General features: G+C 39.3%; 3 gene segments (V, D, J or C); 2 read left to right on the forward strand and 1 right to left on the reverse strand.

Moving 5' to 3' along the window:
- The first annotated feature begins 3,674 nt into the window (after positions 1–3,674).
- Positions 3,675–9,937, forward strand: LOC131906349 (immunoglobulin kappa variable 1-39-like). The segment is given in 3 exon segments: positions 3,675–3,746; positions 3,870–4,211; positions 9,858–9,937. Coding segments are annotated over 3 exon segments (471 nt in total).
- A 6,164-nt stretch (positions 9,938–16,101) lies between these two features.
- On the reverse strand, positions 16,102–16,616 carry LOC131906350 (immunoglobulin kappa variable 1-27-like). The segment is given in 2 exon segments: positions 16,102–16,433; positions 16,562–16,616. Coding segments are annotated over 2 exon segments (387 nt in total).
- Positions 16,617–18,889: 2,273 nt separating this feature from the next.
- LOC131906351 (immunoglobulin kappa variable 1D-33-like) lies at positions 18,890–19,366 on the forward strand. The segment is given in 2 exon segments: positions 18,890–18,941; positions 19,062–19,366. Coding segments are annotated over 2 exon segments (357 nt in total).
- Positions 19,367–21,596: the final 2,230 nt, after the last annotated feature.

A 21,596-nucleotide genomic window follows, 5' to 3' on the forward strand; every position in this document is an offset into this window, starting at 1 on the left:
GTAATGGCACACAAGTAAAGCCATGGAAAACATGATGACATATAGATTAACAGAAATGTACTGAGTTTAAGTGCAAGAGCTAGTCATTAGTAAGCCTGAGCTAATGGTCAAGCAGTTTTAATTAATATAAGCCTCTGCGTTTTTACTTGGGTCTGAGCGACTAAGGACCAGGTGGGACACAGGAAAACTTCCAGCTACAATATACCTCCAAATGTTGATACGGTTTTTCAAATTCACCCAGGCATTTAAAAATATTTTCAGATTTTTATAGAAGCAGCCATACCATCTCATTGTCTCTCTTAATTCTTCACTGCATCTGGAGTAAAATATTGCTGTCAATGTGAAATTGTTTCACCTAGAAAAGAAAGAACTGATCACTAAAAAAGACTGGCTCCAATATCATCAAAATCATTTTGCAGTGACTAGAGGCCAGATCATTGTGTCTTTTTAAATATTTATTTATTTATTTATTTATTTATTTATTTATTTATTTATTTATTTATTTATTTATTTATTTATTTATTGCTTATTTATTTATTTATTTTTATAAATCAAATGTCTGTATTTATTTCAGGGAGAAGGAGGTGACATTGTACACATGTGAAAGTCAGATGACACCTTGTGGGAATTTGGTTTTCTCTTACCATGTCAGTTCCATGAATTGAAACCAAGTTCTCAGGCTTGCCACCAAATGCCTGTACACTCTGAGCTATTTCATGGGTCCCATTGTTACTCTTCACAATATAAGAAAATTACTGGTTGTACACACTACAATGGCATGTTTCTTTAGTGTTCTTGTCTCTCAGAATCTAAAATTGTCTTAAGCTGCAAGTTTTTTTACAGCCCAAAACTGAAGGGATTCCTTGGTTTGTGCATGTCAGTATTATACCACATTTTCTGATATTTAGTAATGTTTTGTGTGGTTTATTAGTTTGGAGCATGATTAGTTCCATAACACCTCAAGGCTTCAGAGAATTCATTCTATGCTTCTTCATCTCTAGCAGGCTGGCTTTGGGTAAACATGCCTCTGGAACTGTTTAAAATCTCCCTTTCCTCTTGAAACATATTCTCCACTGCACAAGCCTTTGTCCTTGTGTGCTTGGTTACTGGTTTTCCTCTTCCTTCTATCAAGGCCTCTGTGCTCAGAAGGTGAGCTCCTCTCCTTGCCATGGACTCTTCTTTACCAATGCATCTAGCATGATATCTTTTTAACATTTTATTTATTCTCTGATGATGTTATATAAATATTCAGTGTATCTTGATTTTATGTACTCTAATTATGTCACTATCTATGATTTCCCTTTGAGTCGAGGGTCAGTCTCATTAATTTGGGGAAATTTCTCCCTATAATACTATTTTACATCTTCCAAAAAAAAAAAGGGTTGGGGATTTAGCTCAGTGGTAGAGCGCTTGCCTAGCAAGCGCAAGGCCCTGGGTTCGGTCCTCAGCTCTGAAAAAAAAAATATTTTACATCTTCCAAGATCCATTTCTCATTTACATTGTATTCACACCAGAGGTTAGACTCCATCAGCTTAGATACTCCTTCAAGAATAACTATTTCAGCTACTGTTCCACTGCACACCAGAAGCTATCTGTCCTGCCTGTCCAACTGCCTTCAAAGAATGGGGCACTGTACTTTTTTCAGATTGCAAAACCACTTCAGCGATGGTGCCATATTGTTCTGGCCTCAGAGGATGCCTGTTGCCAAAGCTGAAACCACACTTGTCTTGGCAAGGATTGGTAGTCCTTTGTTTTGTGTCCTGTTTGTCCATTTTGGATAACATACTGTCAGCAGTATATGCAAGGATACTTTGTTGCCTAGTGCCTAACTTTTGCCACAATGAAAGTTAACTCCATTTGCATTTTCTCCAATGCCCATATCTTTTCTGAAGTAGATTGGTCCTGCCAGGAGCAGACATGTCTTATAGTCATAAAAAAGGAAAAAATCTATGTTATTAAAACATTTTAAATGCCATATTCTGTAGATCTCTGAAGGGTTTGAAGATGACCTATCTATCCAAAATGTATCTTTGCTTGACCTTGAAAACATACCTATTATGACTACAAGTTCGATTGTAATGTCTAACTACTAACTTTCTTTTCCTTATATCCTAATAGTTGGTAATAATAATTTTCAAGGGTTATCAAATTGCATTACATGTTAAATGAACTGTATAGGTACAATAAACTGAATAAGATTAGAAATATATGTACAGCATTTTCTAAGAAATCAATATATATATATATATAATTTGTATACAATATATAAAAATCCAATCCAATGTAAAGTATTTACAACTAATAATTGTTTTTTAAAAGTAGATTCAATAATCTACCTCTTATCTCTATCTTCTTTTTTCTTTTCTATTCTATTCTTTTCTTTCTTTCTTTTTTTTTTTTTGAGTAGGACTGCAGTATTCCTTGACAGTCCTTCCAAAGCTATCCTATGTCTCTGTCTTTTCTTTAACATCTCTGTTTTGTTCTGTCTTTTCTTAATCCTCACTCCCCCTCAGGAGCTGTTTTGACTGTGCCAGAAGGTACCGGCAGTAACTGAGCTGTGAAAAGTAGAATAAGATACGTTTGTATACCTGAAAAGCTGGTTTCATTATGTGAGATTCTGTCCTTCCTTAAAAGCCACATTTCTCAGTATAATCACCACAATTGCTCTTCTGGGAATCATTAAGAGCAAGAAGCTGCATAGTGAGTTGTGGAGCTCAGTCCTAATGGATACTTGTACAAAATGCTCCCATAACTAAGGCTCAGGAAACATTTTGGGAAAGGTAGTGGAAAGATTGTGAGAGCCATAGGATCAGGGAGTTTGCTGTGAAATTGTGTCTCCTAGTAACATCAGAAGCTCCACCTGTAAAGATTCACCAACATTACCAAACAAATGGGAGCTGAGTAACGAGACACCAACAAACATGTGACACAGGACAGGAGAAAGGCCATAAAGCTTCAATTCTGTACAAACTACTACAGACAACTAAGTAAAGATTAGCTTGGTAGAGGTATTCAGGGAAGATCACACTGATAGTCCAATATCAAATGGTCAGCTCTAAAGAAATAAACATAGACTAAAAAGTTTAGGTTTAGGAATATATATATATATATATATATATATATATATATATATATGTATCTTCAAATACAAATATTCATGCAATAAAAATGGGGGAAAAAAGAGGCCAGGAATTTGAAGGAGAGTGGGGAGGGATATTTGGGAGGGGTTTTAGGGAGAAACTGGTAGAAATACTTTAATCAAAGTACAATCTAACAAATAAAAAGCAAAAAAAGAGAGAAGAAGCTGCATGACCTCAATAACATCTACACTTACTATGTAAGGACCTATATCCATTTGTGTGCTTTCTACCATATCTGATAGGCCCTGCCATAGAGGAAAAAGTAATAAGGGAATTCTACATTGAACATGACAGAAATTAAAATAAGGTACAATACATAGACTGGTGCTGTTCTTTGTTTCCAAAAAAGAGAACATTCCTACAAATAAACCTGTACTGCCTCTCTGATCTGAGACACAGGAAGACCACAAGTCTGTATTGAATCAACTGGCCAGTCTTGTGGCTGTGCCCAGGCATTGATGATTTGCATGTGCCCAGAGCCCACTGCCCTGAGGACTTCTTCATAGTCAGGTCACACCCTGTACAGGAGTCAGCCTCACAGAGGTCCCAGCACAGACATGAGGGCCCCCACTCAGCTCCTGGGGTTGCTGCTGCTCTGGCTTACAGGTAAGGAAGACAGAATTGGAAATTTATTCAGCTGACTGTGGTCAGTGCTGCATGGACTCCAGGAAAGTCTTCTTTTAAGAGAATTAATTGTGTGGGAATTTGTTTTTGATTTTCCAATGTCAGGTACCAGATGTGACATCCAGTTGACCCAGTCTCCAGCCTCCCTGTCTGCATCTTTGGGAGAAAGTGTCACCATCACATGTCAGGCAAGTCAGGACATTAGTAGTTGGTTAGCATGGTATCAGCAGAAACCTGGTAATCCTCCTAAGCTCCTGATCCATAGTGCAACAAGTTTGACAGATGGGGTCCCATCAAGGTTCAGTGGCAGTAGATCTGGCACACAGTTTTCTCTTAAGATCAGCAGCCTGCAACCTGAAGATGTGGCAAGTTATTACTGTCAAAATCATGACAGTACCCCTCTCACAGTGATTCAAGTCATGACAAAAACCACCCAGGGAAGCAGAAGTGAGAGCCTAGGCTACCATAAATGCTCCTTCTGGTTTCTCCAACTGCTAAGAGTGTTTCTCTTTTCTATTTGTCAAGATTTAAAGGTCAATGTTACATTTTTGTACATGGACCAGATAAACTTTTCTGTACTAGATCTCAATCTTTTTCCCCAAGCTAGCATTAAAATCATGGGAATGGTTCTCTTGTCTCACATGAAATACTAACTTTCCATGAGTTGCAGGTTTGGCAACAGCTGAGATTTATACAACAAAGATGAGAAAACATACACACACACACACACACACACACACACACACACACACACACACACACGGCACACCCATATTCCTAAGCAGACATATACCAAGCAGGAGTTATAGATAATTTATTATCCAATTAAAATTAAAAAATTAGTATCTTATCGTAACTTTGAAATCGTGTGGGTACAGGCACCAAACAAAGCAATAAGGTCATTACAACCCATGGCTTTATAGCATCCTCTGCCATGGTCAGAGTGCTGGTTAAGAGCATCAGCTTGTCTTCCAGAGGACCAGGTTTGTTTTCCAGGACCCACATGACTGCTATCAACTGTCCATAGTTCCACTTCCAGAAAAGTTGAGCCTTTCTTCTGGGTTCTGAGGTCACTGTACTCATAAGGTATACAAATAAATATGCACGCAAAACAAAAAATACACATAAAATAAATTAAGTAATTTTTAAATATTTAAAAATCCCAAGGAACTAGTATTCTGAAAAACTGATACTGGGAACAGATTATTCTCAGCATCTTGAGTCCATGATTTACTGAAAGTAAGGCTTCCTGATAATAGGGTCCTCAGATAGCTTGTTAATCTCATATCATATGCATGGAGGAGTGCTGTGGGATGGTCTGTATGTCAAGTGTGTTGCTGATTGGTCAATAAATAAATCACTGATTGGCCAGTGGCCAGGCAGGGAGTATAGGCGGGACAAGGAGGAGAAAAAGCTGGGAAGTGGAAGGCTGAGGCAGAGAGACACTGCCAGGCGCCACGATGAGAAACAGCATGTGAAGATGCCGGTAAGCCACGAGCCATGTGGCAAGGTATAGATTTATAGAAATGGATAAATTTAAGCTGTAAAACAGTTAGCAAGAAGCCTGCCACGGCCATGCAGTTTGTAAGCAATATAAGTCTCTGTGTTTACTTGGTCCGGTCTAAGTGGCTGTGGGACTGGCAGGTGAGAGAGATTTGTCCTGACTGTGGGCCAGGCAGGAAAACTTTAGCTACAGAGGAGAGGAGGCTTTTTACAAATTACATGTTTAATCATTTCTCTACTTACTAGGAAGCCAAGTGTCTTAGCTAGTTTTCTATTGCTGTGACAAAACACCACAACCAAGGCAATTTGTAAAAGAAAGCATTTAATTTGGGGGCTTACCATTCTGAAAGGTTGGTCCATGACCAACATGATTGGCAGCAGACAGACAGCAGCAGGCATACAGACATGGTGATGGAACAGTAGCTAAGAGCTTACATCTCTATTTTAAAGTAGGAAGCATAGAGAAGAAGAGAGCTCACTGGGAAAGAAACAGCACCATCAAGCTGCATGCATGTCATTCACCACCTATGTAATCTGGTCATTACAACCAATGAGACTATAGCAGCCTCTAGCATGGCCAAATCCATCCAGAAGGATATAATTAAGTAGGGGTAGTCAAACAATTCAGCCTATAACTGACTTTGTGCAGCAAAGAGTGTTATTAAAATAACACTTTGTGGAAGTCATTGTGTTTATTATCTTATGCATATGCAAGTTCTACCATGCATATGACTGCAATAAGATACATCACAGCCAAAGGACACGTGCATTCAACATATCTTGTCAATCAAAACAGAAAATCATACACATTGGCTCCCTCAGCAACCAAAACTTCCTCCTTGTGGATGATGAACAGAAGGCTCCTAGAATTGTCTATTGATTTCTGGTCTATTGCAGTGTACCTTTCCTAGAGTTCTCTTTAATTCTGAATAAAATCATTGATACATCGTTACACCATAGATCACAATAAAATATCCCTCTTTTAAGAGAAAGGAATTATATCCTCATTTTTCTATAATCAATCCATTCATTAACTTCCCAAAAGACTTCTGAATAGTTAATGAAATTGCTTATTTTTAATCTGTTCTATTACCCTATGAAGTTTCTTTTTACTGATCTGAAACTTGCAAGAATAACTCAAAGGTTTCACAATGCATTATATAAATATGCTCTCAAGCATCATCATTCTTATAATTTCATGACAGTAATCACAGTTGGCATTTTATTGCAAATACTCAGGAACAGCACTAGGGTACCTGAGGAGGTCTAAAGACAGTATGGTTAGAGACCTACCTGTACCTTCAAGGCAGAGACCTCTGAGTTCAGAATAGCATCAAGGAATCCAATGTTTCAAGTAGAAATGCATTACTTAGAATGGAGGTAAATTTAATAAAGATAAATTACATGTCATTCTCTAATAATTAACAAAAATATTACATTATTTTTTAATTTATGCAATAATAAAAACATGAGAGAAAGTAAATATTTGGAGATACCCTTAAAAAAGACCATTGAAGCTACAGGAAGAGTCTTCTCAACCCAGAAGAGACATTAGGAGAGAGTAACCCTGTGATACCTGGTACTAAACTATGTTCTTCTCTAAGTGAAAAAATTATTGTCTGATAATTAAGCTACCAGTTCTATGCTACTTCATTATGAAGTTCTTGATGGACAATATAGGCCTAATGCTGATTTAGCTGAATTTAATCATGAGGAGAAAAAGAATTACAAAGCAAGGTCAATTTATTAAATAAGTGTTATTCATTGTTCAAAACTGAAAAGAGGGTGAAATTCTACAAAGGAATTCAGAAATGTTCCAAAATGGATGTGATTTAAAAAAAAACCATAGCACCAACAACAGCCTATACATAAAGACCATTTTATTACAAACAAATATGGGACATAATTACAAAAGCCAGAAATGTTCTTGAAGGAGGATAAACTGATTACATGACTTTATTGGGGTTATGTAGTAAATAACATTGTAAAGTCATTTATTGTATGAACAGAGGCTGGAGAGATGCATCAGTGCTTAAGAATATGTGTTACTTTTGCAGAGGTCCAGTGTTTAATTTCAGCATCCTTATGATGGATGGCCCAGGGGGGGTCTGATAACCTGCTCAGACCTCTACAACACAAAGCACATGTGTTTTATACATGTATATGTATACATTCAGGTGAAACATTCACACATGAAATAAAAATGAATACACTTTAAAATTTTAAAGTACATAAATAAATGTTATGAACATAATATCTTCTACATCAAGAAATAAAGCTAAATGTTGGTGATACAATTTCTTGTAAATGAAATTCAATCACAATTCATAAAGAAAAAAACAGTTCTCAAAAATATTACAAAATGTTTTGTTTTATCCTTTTGGTCAAAATACTATTGACCCATCATTAAAACCATTTTGACTTTTTTCCGTGGAGCTTTCCCCATAGGTACATGAGCCATGGATTGGTCTTCAATATGGCCAAGTTTGAGCAGCTAGGCTTCAAATCCTGTCCCAAGTGACACCCTTCCTCCAGCAATGCCACACCTACTCCAACAACACATCCTAATAGTGCTACTCCCTATGGGCCAAGCTTTCAAACACATGAATCTGTGGGGTTCAATTCTATTCAAACTGCCCCATTCCTCTCCCTGGCCCCCACAGGCTTGTAGATATACCATAATGCAGAAATGCATTCAGTCCGACTTCAGAAGCCCTCGTAGTCTCTAACAGTCTCAACTCTGTTTAAAAGTGAAAATTCCAAAGTTCTTTTGCAGACTCATGCAACTTCTTTTTTTTAATTTTTATTTTGCAATACAATTCAGTTCTACATATCAGCCATGGATTCTCTTTTCTCCCCTCTCCCGCCCCCCCTCACCTTTCCCCAGCCCACCCCCCATTCCCACCTCCTCCAGGGCAAAGCCAAGCAATCCTGCATAGGATCAACCTGGTAGACTCAGTCCAGGTAGGTCAAGTCCCCTCCTCCCAGGCCGAGCCAAGTGATCCTGCATAGGCCCCAGGTTTCCAGGCAGTGGTCATGCAATTTCTTAACTGTATTCCCTTGAAAAACTCAAACTGAAAAGATAGATCACATACTTCCAATATACAGTGGCACAAGATTTGCATTACTGTTCCAAAGGGAGAATAGGGAGCATAGTGCAGAAACACTGCACCAAAGCAAGACCAAAAACCAGCTGAGCAAACTCCAAACTCTGTATCTCTATGTCAGATGTCAAAAGACTTTTCAGATCTCTAACTCCTTTCAGCATTGTTGACTGTAAAAAAAATTCTCTCCCTTGGGAGAGTTCCACTCCCTGTTAGCAGATTGGCAACTGTGGCCATGCCCCGCCATGCTGATTTGCATTTGCCCAGAGCACAGCCCACTGCCATGAGGACTTCTTCATAGTCAGGTCACACACACTGTGCTGGAGTCAGCCTCAGAGAGGTCACAGCACAGGCATGAGGGCTCCCATTCTGTTCCTGGGGTTGCTGCTGCTCTGGCTTACAGGTAACAGAGACAATATTGAAAATTTATTCATCTGAGTGTGGTTAGTGATGCCTGGATGCCAGGAAAGCTCTCTTCTTTTTTTTTAGTTTCTTCTTCATTATTATTATTATTATTATTATTATTATTATTATTATGAGATTTTCTATTCATTTTACATATCAACCACAGATTCCCCTGTCCTCCCTCCTCTCACCCCCTAGCCTTCCCCCTCAACCCACCCCCCATTGCCACCTCCTCCAAGGTGAGGTCTCCCATGGGGAGTCAACAGAGCCTGGTACATTGTTGAGGCAGGTCCAAGCCCCTCCTCCCTGCACCAAGGCTGCACAAAGTGTCTCAGCATAGGCACTATGTTCCAAAAAGCCAGCTCATGCACTAGGGACAGGTCCCAATTCCACTGCCTGGGGGTCCCCTAAACAGTTCAAGCTAAACAACTGTCTCACTTATCCAGAGGGCCTAATCCAGTACCGTGAGGGCTCCTCGGCTATTGGTCCATAGTTCATGCGTTTCCACTAGTTTGGCTAGTTGTCTCTGTACTTTTTTCAATCATGGTCTCAATCTCTCTTGCTCATAGAATCCCTCCTTTCTCCCTCTCGTTGATTGGACTCCTGGAGCTCCACCTGAGACCTGCCCATGGATCTCTGCATCTGCTTCCATCAGTCACTGGATGAGGGTTCTATGATGACAGTTAGGGTATTCAGCCATCCAATCACCACAAATCATTATGTGGATTCCTGGGAACCTCCCTAATACTCTGCTTTTCCCTATTCCTATGGTGCCTTCATTTACCATGGTATCTCTTTCCTTATTCCTCCACTCTGTTCCTGATCCAACTCGAACCTCCTGCTCCCCTAAGCTCTCATTCCCCCCTCTCTTTCCCTCCATTACCTCCCACCTCCAGTTTTCTCATATAGATCTCATCCATTTCTCCATCGTTGGGCGATCCATGTGTCTTTCCTAGGGTCCTCCTTACTATCTAGTCTCCCTGGAGCTGTGGGTTGCCATCTGGTTATCCTTTGCTTTACATCTAGTATCCACTTAATAGAATTAATTGTGTGGGAATTTCTTTTCAATTTCCAATCTTAGATGCCAGATGTGACATCCAGAATACCCAGTCTCCAGCCTCCCTGTCTACATCTCTGGGAGGAATTGTCACCATCACGTAAAGGGCAAGTCAGGACATTTACAAGTATTTAACATGATATCATCAGAAACCAGGGTAACCTCCTAAGTTCCTGATCTATGATGCAAAATTCTTGGTATATGTGTTCCCATCAAGTTTCAGTGGCAGTAGATCTGGTACACAGTATTCTTTCAAGACCAGCAGCTTGCACTCTGAAGATTCTGCAACTTATTAGTTCTGCAGCATTACAGTAGCCCTCCCACCGTGATTCAAGTCATAGATTAAACCACCCAGGGAAGCAGAAGTGAGAGCCTAGGCTGCCCCAAATGCTCCTTCTGGTATCTCCAGCGGCTGAGAGTATTATTTTTCATCTTTGCCAGTATTTAGAGGTCAATGTGATTTTTTTACATAGAAACCAGATAAACTTTTCTTTGTTCTAAATCTCTGTCCTCTTCCCAAGCACTAGCTTTAAAAATAGGGGAGGGGTTCTCTTGACTCACATGAAATATTATCTCTTCCTGGGTTACAGCTATGGTAACAGCTGAGATTTATACAACAGAGAAGTAAACACACACACACACACACACACACACACACACACACACACACACACACAGGCAAAACATGTATACACAAAAAATAAAATTAAGTAAGTCTTAAATATTTAAAAAACCTAAGGAATCCTAGTATTTTACAGTAGTATTTGACAACTGTTATTGTGATGTGGGATCTCACAACTGACTCAGTTTCCCAGTTTGAATCTGAAGTCTATTCTGAGTCAGTAGAGTTCAAGCTTATTTACTCCAGGGCTGTGAGAACGTCCTGATTAGCCCACAGGAAAGAACACACTATCTAGCTAGATGCAGACTGCTGATGTCAGCCAGAGGTACATCGAGATAGAAAATGAAACTGCCTGCTCCTTGACGCAAGGCAAGATAGATAGTGGATGAATGCCTGTGCTGTGCATTATTCTACCTCTGTACTTCAAAACTGTATATAAGTTGGATATTAAATAAACTCCGAGCTGTCTGGCATTGACTGGCAGACTTCTCGACTCTTTTCTTCTTCATTGTCTCTACAATATGCACACCTCTACCCAGCTACCCAGCTGACTGTTGGCAGGCTCCAACACTGGGACCAGAATATTCTCAGAGTGTAGAGTTCATTTTTTTTTTTTTTTTTTTTTTTTTTTTTTTTTTTTTTTTTTTTTTTTTTTTTTTTACTGAAAGTAAGTCTCTCTGACCAAAGGATCCTCAGATAGCTTCTCAGCTCTCATATCAGATGTAAGAAGGAATGGTGCCTTTCCTCCATTAAGTGTTTATTCATTTCTCTTCTTACTAGGGAGGCAAGTGTCTTAGTTACTTTTCTATTGCTGTGACAAAACACCACAACCAAGGCAATTTATAAAAGAAAGCATTTAACTTGGGGGATTACTGTTCTGGAAGGTAGATCCATTACAAACATGGTGGGAAGCAGGCAAGAAGCAGGCAGGCATGGCCCTGGAGTAATAGCTAAGTGTTTATGTCCTTATCTGAAAGTAGGAGGCATAGAAAGGAAGAAAGCTAACTGGAAATGGGACAGCAATGTTATCAATCTACATGTACACCACTCTCCAACCAAGAAATTGGGTCATTCCAATGACTTCATGGCAGACTCTGTTATGGCCATATCCACCCAGAGAGATGTAATAAAGCAGTGGTAGTCAATCAATTTAGCCTACAACTGACTTTGTGCAGTTAATAGTATCCTTAAAATAACACTTTATGTAAAACCTTCTGCTTATTATCTTATGCATATGTATGATCTACCATGACTATGATTATAATCAGATACATCATGGAGAAAGTATTTGTGCATTGAATAAAGCCTAAGTATGAAAACTGAATTATCTCTTGAGGAAATTTCATGAAGAGACTTCTGGTCTGTTGCAGTGTATCTGTCACTTCAATGCTGAATAAAATCATTGATGTGTTGTTACAACACAGATAACAATAAAATATCCCTCTTTTAAGAGAAAGACAATATATCCTCATTTTTCTATGATCAATCAATTCATTAACTTCCCCAAAGACTCCTGAGTAATTAATGAAATTGCTCATTTTCAATCCACTCTATGACCCCATGAAGTGTCACTTTTTATTGACTTGAAACTTGCTGAGGATACCTCAAAGTTTGCATATACATGATATATATGGGCCCCCAAGAATCAACATTCTTATAATTCCATGAGAGTAACCACAATTGGCTTTTATTGTCAGTACTCCGGAACAATGATTGGCTGCCTGAGGAGGTCTAAAGACAGCATGGTGAGGTGGCCTGTACCTTCAAGGCAGGCAGCTCTGAATTCAGAATAGCACCAGAAAATCCAATGTTTCAAGTAGAAATGTTCACAATACTAACAGCTTGCTAGTAAATTCATAGGTATTACTCAGACTCCCATTGTGTGTATTGAAATGATTACTATATGACTATACACACACACACACACACACACACACACACACACACACACACACACAAACACACACATATAGTGTGTGTGTGATTTTTGTTTTCCTGTATATAACACAGCTCATGCTCATGCAGATACTTCAGGTGCAATAATTTCTCTTCATTGATAATCATTAGAGGCATTTTTGTATATGTTCATTGTGGGTTGAGGTTTCGGTATGCACATTTAGGTAAGTTTTAGTCTCCTGGGGCGCTTCTACTAAAACTTCCCAGGGATCTTCAAAATATAACCACATATAAGAGATGTTGTCAGCAAGTCAAGACAACAGAGGAAAAACCTGGAACAGCCTGGCCTTACTCTTCTTGCCAGAGGGGTTTATGTGATGGTATGAATCACTATGGGAGGGATATCATACATTTGATGACAGTAATAACCTACAACATCTGCAAACAACAGGCTCTGAAGGTGAAGGTGGAATTCATCCTAGATTTATTGCCACTGAATCCTGAGGGGAACCCAAGATGGCAAATGGAATGCCTCACAGATCGTGATTTTTTGGAACTTTTCCTGATTTCTTCTGTTGGTAGTATAAGTAACTGTTAATATCCTGATTTGCCTGGCATGTGATGGTGACTCTATCCTAGAAATGCCAACAGGAAGGATGGAGACTGAGTCATCAAGATGTCACATCTAGGTCCTTAGATTGGAAAAATAAGTACAAACACAATTGTTATCCTTCCCCAAGCCACAAGAGTCCATGGCACACTGTCAGTCTTAGGACCCAGGGGAGAATAGAGATTAGTGTCAGATGTCTGTGAGTACATACTTAGAACCCATGGGAAGTCTAAATCCAGGGCAGCTTTTTACTGAGGTAACAGGCTAGTTTACATACAGCTTGAAGACATAGGAACAAGCAAAACATATCTAACTTTCATACACAGGTCAGATTGTGGGTAGGCAGGAGTTATTAGTTCAAATATCAAAGAGTCCCCATGCAGGGGGACCACAACAGCAGAGGTGGCACAATCCTTAATTTATCAGCTGATAGGCTATCAGCTAAAAACATATGTTGGTGCCAGCTTTCTGGTGGGGAGGAAAAGACTTGTTGGCTTTTAAAATGACTTGACCTTCTCTCGCTGTGAAGTGGATCCAGGTTTTTCAACCTGAGGTGGGAATGAAGGCCAGACTCCTACTTTAAATCTTGGGAGATCAGATTTACAGGCACATTCGCACATTCTACCAACTTGTTTGATTCTACAACTACCCACACAATAAACAATAATATTAGAGGATTTTCCTAAAATAACCATCAGTGACCATTATAATTGGATAAATCCCCAGAATTACTATTTCTCACCTAGACTCAGAGCATCAGCAACTTCTGTAAGTGAATGGAAAGACTCATATGCATGCTGTGTCTTGATTGTAACTGATACCTGCATAGGTTGTGATCAGCTTATTCAATAATTGCTCATGAAGTGGGGTATGCAATGGACTCATGAAAATTAGCAGGGTTAAGAAAATCTGGGCACAACAGTCATCAATATGTGTTACACAGCCATCATGAGCTTCATGATACACTAAGGGAATCAATGTGCTTTCTTCGCAAATCATAAACATCTTCGATTTCTTCATATGGAACACTGGAGAATTGAACCAAGAGATTAAATGAGTCAGAGAAGCTTTAACACATTTTGTTATCTGAGTCAAATTTGTATTACTTGGTCCAGGGACTCTTGTAACAAATTATCAACATTTGTACTTTAAATGAAGGGAGTGTAATATCTCACAGTTCTAAAGAAAGAATTGTAGCATCAGGGTCAATGAGTCAAGTTCAGGATGTGAATATTGAGGCTCTAGTGATGTTTTAAAAGAGATATTAATTATTGAATCTTCCAGACTATAGCTCTCACTTCTCTGTGGCCACATCATCTTATTGTTCTCCGTGCTCACATATACTTTTTTCATGTCTGCATTAAATCTCTTAGTCATCAAGTTTGTGATTGCATCCAGGAGCAACTGTTTAATCAGCCTCCCTCAGATGAGAGCTAAAACTATGATAACACTGCCGAGATAGTAACCCAATAAAGTCAAACATTCTAAATGCACATTATATTCTCCCTCTTCCTTGGCCACTTCATCTGTTTCCACTTTCCACTCTCTCCTTTCTCCAGTTAATTCTAGTCTTGCTTACCTAAAATAGTATTAAAATCTCTTTACTTCAGAAAGAATGCACTGCAAGTGTGTGTGCTCAGAGGGTTCCTTCCTGTAGGAGGATAGTTATATAGTTTTACAGGAAGACCTGCTTTGTCTCAGTCATTATGCAGGAAAAGGACACAGACACAGATGATTGTGAATAATTTGGTGAGTAGCACTGTCGACAAAGAATCCTCACAGCCTTTAAAACCTCTTAGTCTCACTTAAAAATTATGTTTTGAGAATTTCATACATCAATATACTATGTTTTGACCAAAGTACACAATGTACATTTATGAAAATGTAATAATGAATCCACCTTTATTTTGTATAGTGCAAAAATACCTCTGGATCCTTTCAAAGTCCTGCATTCCTTAGCTTCAGGGTAGAAACAGTTGGTACATAACTCTAAAAGAAACCATCTCTCTCCTCCATTTTAAGCCTTTCTCTCCCTTAGGAGAGATTAGTGAGGGATCAATGAAGTAAATAAATTGTCTGTAGCATGAAAATGACTATGTTTTGAAAAATCACATAGTTTAGTGTCAATGTTTCAAAAATATTTTGGATTGTTCAGGTGAGAACTGCATTTCTGGTCATATCATAGCTCAACTTTAAGAGAAATTCCTAAATGATAAATATAGCAATCACTTGGATTAAAGTATAAAACCCATAAAACCAAATATACAAATCTAAGATAGGTGTTTTGTTAAATTGTAGACCATCAATAGTTCATGTAAACTGTTATAAACTTATAATTATAAACTATTATTTCACTTTTCAAGCAATCTGCCTCAGAAGCACATGAGTGCCCATTTAGCAAATTTGAGCAACAAGACTTTCATCTATTAATGGAAATTAGTGTTATACCTGTATTTGGTAATTTTTAAGTAGTCTGTTATTTAGCATTGCAAAATATTTCATGCAAATTTCCTTTTTATGCTTACTATATGACTTCATTACTTTTTATCTGTTTTTTAGACTATGATCCTAGACTTACTGATAATACTTCAAAGACATTCAGGTATTATGAATCTAAACCTTGTCTGTCATAATCTGAAAATTCAGGAATAGCAACTATATTATGTTTACTGTTGTCAACACCGAATGACAGACCTAGATTTCTGAGCAGGTCTGAGGTCAGCATTTTTCAACAGCCTATACATTCTGGGTAGAGAGTCCTGTAGAGAGCAGCTGATAGGACTACTTCGTATCTACTTCAGTAACTTCAAGAGCACCCAAGCCAAATAGTCTACCTTCCCATAATAAAATAATTGCTTCTTTGAATATTTAACATGGATTCTGTTTTTCTTTGTGGATCCCAGTTCACACCTAGATGTGTCAACTGCATAAAATTCTGTTATTAAGGATTCATGAGAAGCATTGTCAAACCTCTAATATTGTGGTGATATGGTAGAGAGTTAGGTACATAACAGGCTCCCTTTGTCATTCACAAAAGCCTACAGGTGACCCTCAGAGCCTGGTTGCATCTGAAAAATGCTGTCAGTAGGTAAAAGAACAAACAAGAATATCTGGGGTGGTTTACACTCTCACTTCTGCTTCTATAGGTGGTTTTTGTCATGACTTGTATCACTGTGGTACAAGCTATAATCTTGCTGACAGTAATAAGTTGCAACATCTTCAGGCTCCAGGCTGCTGATGGTAAAGGAATAATCTGTTCCAGACCCACTTCCACTGAACCTCGTGGGAACTCCTGATTGCAAAGTGGATGCATAATAGATCAGGAGCTTAGGAACTTCCCCTGGTTTCTGTTGATACCAAGCCATATTCTTGTTAATATCCTGACTTGCTCTACAAGTAATGGTGATTCTTTCTCCCAGTGATGCAGACAGGGTGGATGGAGACTGGGTAACCTGGATGTTACATCTGGCACCTGAATTTCAAAAATTAAAAGCCAATACCCATGAAATTAATAATGTTTTGTAAGACAGGATTATCTTCAAAGACAAGCAACACTAATCACAGTATTTTGAGAAATTTCCCAAGAACCCCCCCGCTTACTTGGAAGCCAGAACATCAGCAGCCCCAGGAAATGGGCAGGGATCCTCATGTCCATGCTGTGTTGTGATTTGGACTTACTCTTCTGGAGGGCTTGACCAGCTCTTTAAAAAGTACTCAGGTCAGTGGGCTGTCCTCTGGGCACATGCAAATCATCAGGAGCTGAGCAGAGCTGATCAAGGGGTAGAAGTAGCTCATCTCTGTAAAAGCCCCCAGTCTCTAAGTGTCCTATCTCCAACCACAGCAGCAAAGAGAACATTGTTCCATCTGGCTGACAAACAGGGTCTTTCCATTGTCTGTGAGTAGCAGTGATATCATTCCCATTTAATGTGTTTCCTTGGCTTCCTGTTACAATCCGAGAAACTGCAACCAAGTTTCCCAGTTCCTCCCATTTGGCACAGGTTAGTATTACTGAGATCATAGGGTATTCCTTTTGGTACAGCTCCTTCATATTCTCAGGGTGAAGATGAAGTGCAAAGCAGCTATTAGTACCATGCTTTACAAGGAATGGCATAAACTGTAAAGCCTAAGCCGTCATTTTTAAATAACTTTTCCTTTGTTCAGGGTTATTTGCAGGCTAAACTTACATGAGTCATTAGTAAGCATTACTGGAGCATTTATCACAGCCACCCTTCAGGCACACTCAAATTACAAAGTGTCACATACCACTCTCTCAACCTCTAGGTATAGACACAGTAGAAGAAGTGGTCCAAAGATCCTTGAAGGTTCTTACATCTTTAATATCATCTTTTTGTATGATATTAATCCCACCTCTATGTCACACCATCTCTTGTTTCAGACTTAACTTCTGCAAATTGGCTATTGAATAACACTCAGGCTGACTTCTTTGGAGAACGCTGGTTTTGTGTTCCTCCAGGGTCACACTTGCAACCACCGTTTGTGGCCTCACCCATTGTCTTATTAGATTCTCTCATCTTATCATGTGCTAATTGCTGAGAGCCAAATGTCACTACCACCCCTTTTCTCTGCAACATTCCTCTTTTCAGTATCACAGGCTGTTTTAACTCCTCAGAAACATACCTTGTGGGTACCCTGGATTCCACAGACTGCAGTACCATTATCCTTAGTACTACCACCCAGCCCCTATGTCCAAACATTTACAGTGCCTTGATTCTGTGCATCACTCAAGTTTATCACTGCTTATCTGCTAGGTGGTCTGGAACTTGTGCCCTGGTGTTCCTTTTTACTAAATTAGGAGTAGTACCTGGTGAAGAACCCTTGCCAATTCCTATCACCAAGTCCATAGCAGCACAGCATGACAAAGGAAAACTTTTAAGAGTAAAATGAGCATTAGAGTGTGTATCTCCAGTTTCTAAAATGGTGGATTATATGAAGAGAGGAAAGGAAGATGGAGACATCCAAAGAATACCATGAAATATGTATAATGAAAGCTGAGCCAAGAAGGGAGCTCATGCAACTGAGAAAACTCCTGATAGTGGACAGCTTTTATTGAAGTAACTTGGCAGAGCATTGATAAATGGAGGAACACAAGATTGCTTATGAGGAGATAAAAGACCCACCCCTTCCTTACAGTCATGACTCAAAAATAAATTTAAGTGTTATTCATGTTCACTTCTGTATTTTTGTGATCAGTGATATCAATAATCAAAACTGTAATAAGCAAAATGGACACAAATCATGAAAAAGAATGGAAAGCTAATTGTTTTTCTAATTCTGCCATGATTTGTGTGTGTGTGTGTGTGTGTGTGTGTGTGTGTGTGTGTGTGTGATGGAAAAGTGCATAAAACCCATTTGCAAGTATAAAATCTAACATGAAACTCCATGACTTCCATTCTAACTGTGTATTCACTGTGTTATATAAACTTTGATTCTAGTTAGTTTTGTTGTGTGATGTTACTTATCTTCAAATTTTTTATGATAAATTTTATAATTCTCTATTTTAAAAAGAAAAGCAAAATGAATGAATAAGCCTTCTTCAAATGTTTGGGATGATTTCAGAAAGTAAGTCACCATGCTTAATGGGAATGCATCCCAGAAAGACATGAAGAACATAGAGCGATAAAAACTACTCACCACTTAAAAAATCCTACACTGATAATGTACTTTGATCCACAGAAAGGAACATGTTATCTGAAGGCAAATCTGCTCATGTGTATCTTGAATACCAGGAGCCTCTCTAGTCCTTATGAGATGTCCGTAAGATGAGCCCAGTCAAGCCTGCAGCTGGCCTGAGCCCTGCACACCATTGCTGATTTGCATGTGTCCAGAGAACAGCCCAGTGCTCTGAGCACTTATTCAGAGGGTGTTAATGCCATGTGTAGAAGTTATTCTCAGTGAGCAACCATGGGCATGAGGATCCTTACTAAGCTCCTTGGGCTGCTGCTGCTGCTCTGGTTTTCAGGTAAAGAATACAGAAGTGGAAAACTTCATAACCAGTGTTATGAGTTCTGCCTGGCTGTTTATGGGAATTAGGTTATGGTATGGTTAATACTGTATGTTTATTCTATGTTTCCAACTTCAGGGGTGAAATGTGCCATCCAGATGACCCAGTCTCCACCGACTCTATCTGTTTCTCCTGGAGACAGAGTAACCATCACTTGCCATGCCAATCAGAACATTAATCGGTTGTTGGTCTGGTACCAACAGAAACCAGGGAATGCACCTAAGCAACTAATCTATGAGGCATCCAGTCTACAAACTGGAGTCCCATCAAGGTTCAGTGGCAGTGGATCTGGAACAGATTACTCTTTCACCATCAGCAGCCTGCAGCTTGATGATGTTGCTACTTACTACTGTCAACAGTATCTGGGCTCTCCCTCACAGTGATAAAAGTCATAACACAAACCTCCCAGAGTCAAGGCAGGAAGGCTGAGCTGCCCCAGCTGCTCCTTCCTAGTCTCTGCACCTGATAATATTTTGGTTTTCAGTTCTGCTGGGCTTTGAACATTTTTGAGAGGAATGGGGAAAACTGTCTGTAGGACCCTTCTGTCTCTAACCTCCTCTTACGCCCAAGAACACAGATAGGACAAAAATTCTCACAATGTGCTTAAGAACAATCTCTTTTACATTTGAGTAACCCCAGCTGTGCTATCTATGTTATTTTTAGAGTAAAAAGATCCTCTAAGTATATCCTAAGAAAAACTGTTTTAATTCAGAAAACTGCTATCTGGATAACAGCACTGGGTGTGTACAAGCTATGATTTGATGTTATAATCTCTCCTAAAGCTTGCACTTTAAATACTTGATCATCAGCTTTGGATACTAACATGGTGGGTTCAAGAATCATTAGTTTCATGTGCCCAAGCTTGATGTAGTAGTTCGATGGTGGGGGGACAATTGGATATCTATTATCTTTAGCTGTTTCAATTCTAGCTCTTGATTTCAGAGCCACCATGTCATTAATGGAGTGACTCCAAGTTTTTAGTGCTCATCACAGCATATCAATCCACAATGCTTTCTTCAGACATATTCAGGAAATCTGAGGTTGGGGCTTGATGCATTTTGCTCCATAAAACAGAGTACTGGAAATTTTCCGGCTCCTACTCTATCAGCACATGTAACTTCATGTAAATGCTTAAGACTTCCATGCCACATGGTACAGTTGTGCACTGAGGATATTATAGAGAACACGGTATGTGGAAATACAATATTGTAAGTACTGGTAGTCAAGAGAGTTGACAGTTGATGATTTTTAACAAGCTATGAATCTTTATTAAGTCACATAGTGAGCAGAAAAGAAGAAATGACATTGATTACATGACAGTCTTCAAAAACTTTTCTTTTCTTTTCTGTGCAGATGGCTTGGTACTCAAATAATCCAGAAGGCATAAAGCTAATTTTTATTTCTATCAAGATCGCTGATTATATAGATTAAAAATCTACTGGTTTATGGAGTTATTTTGCCAATAATATATTTTTTCTATTATCATTTCCCATAGACTTGCTCAATTCAGGGATTTTTTTTTTTATTTTGCAATACAATTCAGTTCTACATATCAGCCACAGATTCCCTTGTTCTCCCCCTTACCGTCCCCCTCACCTTCCCCCCAGCCCACCCCCCATTCCCACCTCCTCCAGGGCAAAGCCTTCCCCGAGCCAAGGGATCCTGCATAGGCCCCAGGTTTCAAACAACAGACTCGGAGAGGGAGAGAGAGAGAGAGAGAGAGAGAGAGAGAGAGAGAGAGAGAGAGAGAGAGAGAGAGAGAGAGAGAAGAGCTCCCATCCTGCCCCGGACTTCCAATTTGGACAAGACAGCTCCCATCTGGACAAGAGAGAGAGACTTCCTGAATCTGTCAACTAATTCAGGGATTTTTAATAAGATTTGAGACTCTCTTGGATTTTCCTGCCTTGCTCCATCCTGCCCTGCCATAGGCCAATGCAGCTTTATTTATCAACCAATCAGAACAATACTTATGCACAGCACACAGAAGGACATCCCAAAGTAGCAATGCTTAAAGCATTCCATAGCTTTCCAAACCCAAAGTATCAAAGTCCAAATTCCTCCAAACAAACATATGGTAAGGTCTATCATAGCAATACCCCAGTCCCTGGTACCAACTTCTGTCTTTGTTAGGGTTTACTATTGCTTTGAAGAGACATCATGACCAAGACAACTCTTACAAAGAAAATAGTTTCACTGAGAATGGCTCACTTATAGTTTCAGAAGTTCAGTCCATTATGATCATGAAGGGGAGCATGGCAGTGTGCAGGCAGACATGGTGCTGGAGCTGGAGTGCTACGTCTTGCAGGCAACAGTAAGTCAACTGACAGTCACACTGAGGGAAGCATAAGCAAAAGGGAACTCAAAGCCCACCCCCACAGTGACACACTTCCTCCAACAAGGCCACACCTCCTAATAGTGCCACTCCCTTTGGGGCCATTTTCTTTTAAACCACCACACAGGCTTTACCTTCACAGCTTTATGCAATGGTCTCTCTAGGCCTTCATTCAGGGACATCCTTGAATCATGACTGGCCTTATAGCTTTCCTTAGTCATGGAGGAATATTCCATAACCCCTTTCTTTTTTTCCCCATGTGACTGGACTTTCCAAGTTCT

This window comes from Peromyscus eremicus, chromosome 3 (genome assembly GCF_949786415.1).
Source record: "Peromyscus eremicus chromosome 3, PerEre_H2_v1, whole genome shotgun sequence".
NCBI classification, from domain to species: Eukaryota; Metazoa; Chordata; class Mammalia; order Rodentia; family Cricetidae; genus Peromyscus; species Peromyscus eremicus.